At 70.3% G+C, this 7,189-nt stretch overlaps 1 protein-coding gene across 1 annotated transcript; it reads left to right on the top strand.

Moving 5' to 3' along the window:
• Positions 1-123: 123 nt before the first annotated feature.
• CBARP (CACN subunit beta associated regulatory protein) lies at positions 124-7,095 on the top strand (the record flags this gene model as incomplete). The annotated part of the gene is made up of 9 exons (XM_080809468.1): positions 124-216; positions 304-443; positions 693-757; positions 1,088-1,232; positions 1,486-1,657; positions 1,854-1,991; positions 2,481-2,709; positions 3,858-4,041; positions 4,925-7,095. 9 exons carry the CDS (start codon positions 124-126, stop codon positions 6,030-6,032), a joined length of 2,274 nt encoding a protein of 757 aa, XP_080665594.1. The 3' UTR covers positions 6,033-7,095.
• Positions 7,096-7,189: the final 94 nt, after the last annotated feature.

The raw sequence follows: 7,189 nt of genomic DNA on the forward strand, positions 1-7,189 counted from the left end.
CCGTGAGTCACCGCCCCGTGTGGACTCCTACTCCCACTCCCTGGGAGCTAGGAGAGGGAGGGGACAGAGGAGCTGGTCTGAGCAGGCCCTGCCCCCCACCAGGCCCCTCCTCCTAGCTTCAAAATGCAGCCCACGCCCACCATGGCCACGGCCGCCAGCACCGCTGCCACGGTCACCCTGACCTCGAGGTGGGACAACGCCACCGGCAGCCCCACCGTGAGTGAGGGGTTTGGAGTGGGGTGGCTGGGCCGGGCGGGCCTCCAGAGGCCACGCCCAGCGGTCCTGACCCCTGCTGGCCCACAGGCGGAGCCTGACCCCATCCTGGACAACTACGTGCTGCTGGTGGTGGTCATGTCGCTCTTCGTCGGTGGCACGCTAGTGGTGCTGTCCGGCGTGCTGCTCGTGTGCAGGCGCTGCTGGGAGGCCCACCCGCGCTTCGACAGGTGCGCAGCCCACCCACCCCAGCGGCCTCCCCGGGGCCCCTGCGAGCCTGGAGCCGGGGGACCGTGCGAGCGCGCGCACGCGCGCGTGCGTGCCGCCAGCAGGCGTGGATGTCAGCCCGTGTGGTTTGGGGGCCTGCTTCTGAGTGCCTGGGGAGCACGGCGTGTCTGCACCGGGGCCTGGCCCCGGGAGCTCGGGTCCCGGCAGGTGGGCCCTCCGACCCACCTTGCTGCCCTGCGGTCCCTCCCCAGAGCGACGGAAGAAGCGGAGAAGACCACCACCACCTACCTGGACAGTGGCGCTCACCCGGCCCAAGGTGCGGCGCCCCGCCAGGCCCGCCCCCTGCCCACCTGCCCGCCCTCCCGCCCGCCCCCTCGGGCCGCCTGACCGGCTGTGTCTGTCTGTCTCCCCCACCAGACTGGGCGCAGCTCGATTCCGACTCATCTCTGTTTCCTTAGAGCCCGCGCGTAGGTGCTCACAGGCGCGTGCTGAGCGAGTGAGTGTGTGAGCGGATGTGTGAGTGCCCGCCCCGCCCCCGCCGGGCCCCGCCCCTCGCCCCCGCCCCGCCCCGCCCCGCCCCGGCCGGCCGCCCGCCCAGCGCCAGGCGCGGCCCGCCCGGGGCCCACCCTCTCGGCTCTCCTCGCAGACCCCGACTTCAGGGGGGAGGACCCTGAGGGCCAGGACGCGGAGACGGAGCGCTTCCTGTCCACCAGCTCCACCGGCCGCCGGGTGTCCTTCAACGAGGCTGCCCTGTTTGAGCAGAGCCGGAAGTCGCAGGACAAGGGCCGCAGGTGAGGGGCGGCGCGGCAGGAAGGGACCCGGTCCCCAAGGGAGGTCCCAGAGCCTGATGCCCTGTGACTGGGCTCCCTGAGCGGTGGGTGCTGGGCGCTGGCCTTGCTCTCCCCCAGAATTACGGGGTGGGCCGTGGAGCCAGGGACAGCAGGTGTGGGCTTGGGGGTTCAGGCTGTCCAAGGGAGGGCCCAGCGTGGGGCGGGGGCTGGGGGGGCTGGCTGGCACGGTGACAGGCAGCCATGCCGGGCGCAGGTACACCCTGACGGAGGGGGACTTCCACCACCTGAAGAATGCCCGCCTCACCCACCTGCACCTGCCGCCCCTCAAGATCGTCACAATCCACGAGTGCGACCTGGGCGAAGCCAGCGCAGCCACCCCTCCCCACGCCACCGCCGCCCCCAAGGCCAACCTCGCCATCTTCCAGGTGAGTGTAGGGGTGGCAGCCGGCTTGGGGCTCAGTGGACAGGACAGCGCCCCTGCTGGCGGTCCCTTTCTCTCTGGGCTGGGGCCCTCATCTCAGGACAGGGAGGGGGGCCTGGCTGGGGTGCACAGTGGGCTGTGGGTCCAGCAGTCCCCTCACCCACCCGTGCTCTTTGACCTGTTACTGCTTCCTCCCCTAGCCCCCGGGGAAGGCCCTCACCGGCCGCTCCGTGGGCCCCAGCTCCGCCCTGCCAGGTGACCCCTACAACTCAGCCGTGGGCCCTGCTGACTTCGAGATCAGCCCCTTGGCATCCAGCGACTCCGGGGAAGGCACCTGGGTGAGGGCCCCCGAGCGGCCCCTCCCCTCCCTGCCCCACTCCAGGACAGAGGTCAGCCCGTGGCCTCCCCCACCCTCACTCCCCTTGCTCCTGCCTGACCCCCTGCATGGGAAGAAGAGGGGTAGGCGGCACGGAGACTACGCAGCCACCCCTCACGCGCACAGAGCGCTGCAGCGGCTGGAAGGGGCAGGTCAGGACCCAGCCCGAGCCAGGGTGCGAGTGCTCTCGGATGCTCACCCTTGGCCACACCTCTGTCTGGGGCTGGGAGGAACAGATCTGGCTGGCGCCTGGCTGAACCCCTGAGCTCAGCGTAGCTTCCAGCCAGCCACCGAGCACCCTTTGCTGCTCCTCTGCGTTCTGGGTGGGGCGCGGTGGCACTGTCTGCTAGAGCTGCCCACTAGAGTGCAGAGCTGGGGCCCAGGCTGGGGCCAGCATGCGGGGCAGCAAGGAGAGGGCCCTGTGCCTGAGAGCATTCCTCTTTTCTTCCAGTTGGATCCAGGCACCAGGAGCAGCAAGCCTGCCGGCCCGGGGCCCGCGACGGGGCACAGGGAGGCCGGGCGCGGGGAGGCAGGCCCTGGCTCTGGGGCCGGCGGACCCGTCCTGCAGTTTTTCACTCGGCTGCGGCGCCACGCCAGCCTGGACGGGGCCAGCCCCTACTTCAAGGTCAAGAAATGGAAGCTGGACCCCAGCCAACGGGCATCCAGTCTGGACACTAGAGGTGAGCTGGGGCCCTTGGCAGAAACTGGGGCCCAGGGGGTACAGCTCCCACTGCTGCCCCAGGCAGCCTTCAAGAAGGAGGTTTCACACCCAGGGAGGGGTCAGTGCTCTCGGACCCCAGGCACGTGCCCCGTGCTGGCCAGCGGCACCTGTCTGCCGGCAGGCATCTTGCCCAAGGGCTCCCAGCTGGTTGGGTCGCACACAGGGCCCCAGTGAAATAGGGGGTTGGCAGACCGGTGAACTTCTGTAAGGCATGAGACAACAGTGGTTTTGGATCTGTCGTCAGTCTGTTTGGTCTGGCAGTGTGGAAAGAGCTGCAGACTGCGTATAAATGAGTGTAGGTACGCGCCAATAAAACTTTATTTACAACAACAGCTTGTGGGCCCATTTGGCCCCTGGGCCTGAGCATCCCCAGGCCTGAACTACCGAGAACAGCCCTTCGATCCCGCAGAGCCCAGATCAGGGAGAGCCCAGGACACAGGGCTTCCTCAGCCCCAGTCCAAAGCAGGAGCATGTGTCGGGGGTTGGGGAGGTGGGCACCGACGTCTCTACGGATCCCTGCTGGGGGGACTCAGCCAGAACAGGACAGGCTGCGGGGCTGCCTGCTGCCTGTGGGGGTGGGCCCCAGTGCCAGGAAAGGTGAGGAGATGGCAAGAGCACCCGTGTTGAGGGCTGGCTCCAGCTAGTGCAGGGAGGGGATGGCCCACCCCACTGCCTTTGGGAGCAGAGACGGAGCCCCTGATTCCTGAGGACGATTAGAGTGGAACGTAGGTGCACAGGTGCCCGGAACCTGTCTGCTGGCTGACTGGCCTCCCCACACCTGCGGCTTTCCCACCCAAGCTTCTCCCAGGCCCTGCAGGGGGCCCATGGGCAGACGTGAAGCTGCAGAAGAAGGAACCCCCCCCCCGCCCCCTGCCAGCCTGTCCATCACTCTCCCGCGCGCTCGGGGTTCTGCACTTCGCTTCCGGGGGCCAGCGCGGGTCTTGGCTCGGGCCATATGTTTTTGGCCAGAGTTGCTCTGGGGTACTGTTACCTCCTGGACAACCCTGACTCACACCTGTTTGTGCCTCGGTCCCCCCCCCCCGCCCCGCCCGCAGAGCCGGGGGAACCCTCCCCTGGCCCCGGGCTGACACGCCTTCCTCTGTACAGGCTCCCCCAAGCGGCACCAGTTCCAGCGGCAGCGGGCAGCCAGCGAGAGCACAGAGCAGGAGGAGGGGGACGCCCCCCACGTGGATTTCATCCAATACATTGCCAGCGCAGGCGCCGCTGTGGCCTTCCCGCCCCCCCGCCCCTTTCTGGCCAGCCCCACCAGCCCGTCCCCCACCCTCGGCAGGTATTTTTCAGTAGATAGAAGTGCTAGGGGTGGACCTGTGGGCCCCTGCCCCCTTCAGTCCCCTCCCCCTTGCCCTGGGGAGGGCTCTCCTCACCCTGCAGGCACGGGGTTCCGTGCCTCCGGTTCCGCCAGCCCTCCTGGAGGCTGCCTCACTGGGGCCACCTCTCCAGCATGCATCTCAAGAGGGAAACAGGGGGAGACAGGGTAAGGGCAGAAGGGCAGGTGGGGCCCTGGACGATGGCCCCAGGGTCCCCAAGACAGGATGCCTGCCCAGTCAGGGCTGTGAGGGGCATGTGCCTGCTTGGATGTTATCGCTTCCCAGTGGGGTCCACGGCCTGATGGGCTCTGCTGTGGCCTGATGCTCCTTCCCACCTGCCCGTGTTCCTGACAGCTGCATGGCCCTTTCTCAGAAACTGTGACCCCTTCTGCCAGCAGCACCCCACTACTGCCCCCGTGGATGGGAGCAGTGGGGTGGTGAGGTCCAGGACTAGTGGCTGAGTGGGGCTACCCCTGATCCAGTCCATCCCCAGCCAGTCCCTTCCACACTGAGATGTTAGGAAGAAAGCAGCCCCACAGGACAATGTCCCTCTCTCCAGGTGAGGAGCTGGCCACCTGTGCTGCGAGCAGGTGCTTGGCTGAGACACTGTAAAAAGTGACCTGGTTGAAAAGCAGGTGCCAGGAAGACTCAGATTTACCCAGAAAATATACCCTGCAACAGGGACTGGCAACATTTTTCTAAAAAAAAAATTCATTTTCCGCAGAGCCTGGCCAAGCCTAGGGGGTCCCCACCCATGCCCGCCCTTCCGGACCCAGAGTCAGGGGGGCTGGGGAGAAAATGCAGGGGCGTGCACAGCCTTCTTGACCGCTGCGGCCTGGCTTGCAGGCTAGAGGCAGCCGAGGAGGTGGGCGCCGCGGGAGGAGCGAGCCCCGAGTCTCCCCCAGAGTCCAGCGGCGGCGCGGGGCCCGAGCAGCCGCAGCAGGAGTCCGATGGCGAGCGGGACTCGGGGCCGGAGCAGGCGCAGACCAGCTACCGGGATATCTGGAGCCTGCGCGCCTCCCTCGAGCTGCACGCCGCGGCCGCCTCGGACCACAGCAGCAGCGGCAACGACCGCGACTCGGTGCGCAGCGGCGACAGCTCGGGCTCGGGCTCCGGGACCACCGCGCCCGCCTTCCCGCCGCCCTCGCCGCCGCCCACACCACGGTCCGCGGACGGCGAGGCGGGGGGTCCGCGGAAGCTGCTTCAGATGGACAGCGGCTACGCCAGCATCGAGGGCCGCGGCGCGGGCGACGACGGGCTGCCCAGCGCGTCCGAGAAGCGCTCTTCCTTCACCAGCGCCGGCCGCACGGCCACTGTGGGCAGCAGCTTCGAGGGGGCGCTGGCGCCCACGGAGGCGCCCGGCCGGCCCCGCAGTCCCCGCGCCTGGCCCCGCCGCGCCCCGCGCCGCGACTACAGCATCGACGAGAAGACGGACGCGCTCTTCCACGAGTTCCTGCGCCACGACCCGCACTTCGACGACGCGCTGCCCTGCGCCGCCCGCCACCGCGCGCGCGCGCACCCGCACCCGCACGCGCACCCGCACGCGCGCAAGCAGTGGCAGCAGCGCGGCCGGCAGCACAGCGACCCCGGCGCGCGCGGCGCCACGCCCGCCCCGTCCGCGCCCCCGCTCCGCCCCGACCCCCGGCCCCCGCGCGCGCCTCTGCGCCGCGGCGACAGCGTCGACTGCCCGTCCGAGGGCCGCGCGGGCGAGGACCCGGCGGCGCCCGCCATCCCGGTCATCGAGGAGGAGCCCGGCGGCGGCGGCGGCGGCGGCGGCGGCGGCGGCGGCTGCCCCGGCTCGGGCCTGTGCGTCGGGTCCCCGGGGACGCTGCTGGACAAGCTGGCGGCCGGCCTCGACGACAGACTGTTCCCGCCGCGCCTCGCCCAGCCCATCGCCGCGGCTCCCGCGCTGGCCGCCGCCGCGCCGACGTCTCCCGACCACAGCCCGGCCTAAGCCCCGCGCCCCGCACCCGCCTCGTCAGCTTCTCGGCGCCGCTCGGGGCCCGCGCCGCGGGACGCGCCTCCTGCCGCCCCCCGGTGCGCGCGCTCCCGCCCTCGGGTCACCCTCGAGCGGCCTCCGGTGCGCACGCGCACAGCCCCCACCCCCGGGCACGGAGCCGGGGCCCTCCGCGGCTCCTCTGCGCGCGGGCCTGGACCGGAGGGAGCGGGGCCGCTTCTCCATCTGCCTTTGGCCTCGACGGCAGCCCCGGCGCAGGGGCGTGTTGCGCGCAGAACGCCGGGAGGCGCGCGCCGGTACCCGCACCCGGGGGGGGGTCCGGGGGGAGGAGCCGAGTGAGGCGCATGCGCGGGGCGCCCCGAGCGGGGCCAACGGAGCCTCGAGGGGACCGGGCCGCACGCGCCGGAGTCTGCCGCGGGGCGCATGCGCCGAGCTGGGACCGCCCCGCGGCGGCGCGGGAGCCGGGCGCGCTGGCCCTGGGCTGGCCGGGTGGGGGGGTGGAGGCCGCAGCCTCCCAGGCCCCGAAGCTGTTTACCTCACCGCGGCCTGTGCTCGCGGCCCCCGGCGCCCCCTGAGCAATAAACCCCGGCCCGCCCGCCGCCCCCTCGTCCCCGGGCCCGCCCCAAGCATGTGAGCGGGCCGCCCGCCGCCCCGCCGCCGCACCGTCCAAAGAGCTGCCACGACTCACGTTTGGAGACACACGAAACCCAAACGGCCAAGGGTTCAAGTTTCCCGAGCTTTATTTATTGCCAAAAGATGGGGCCGCCCGCGCCTGCGGCCGCCCCGCCACACCCCGTCCCTCGGAGCTTCCTGCCGTCTGTTCCATCCCGTGATGGTGTTTCTCGTGTTTGTTTTCTGGTTGATTATAAATATTTACTGCACACGCTCGCTTAGTCCGCGTTTTCTCTGGGGACCCAGGAGCACAAAGCCCTTGGAAACGGGGCGGGGGTCCTGCGATCAGGGAGTCCTCCGGCCGCCGTACTGGGCACTGGCGGGCCCTGAGCTTTGGGGAGACCGGTCACCACTGAGAGGGCTGATGTCCAGCACGGCTGAAGGCTGACCCCCAAGAAGGACCCAGGTCCCACCACCTGCCTGCCCGCCGGGCTGGGAGGTCCACCGAGGGAGCTCGGACTCAGACCTGCTGCCTGCAAGAC

Source organism: Martes martes, assembly GCF_963455335.1.
Source record: "Martes martes genome assembly, chromosome: 1".
NCBI lineage: Eukaryota > Metazoa > Chordata > Mammalia > Carnivora > Mustelidae > Martes > Martes martes.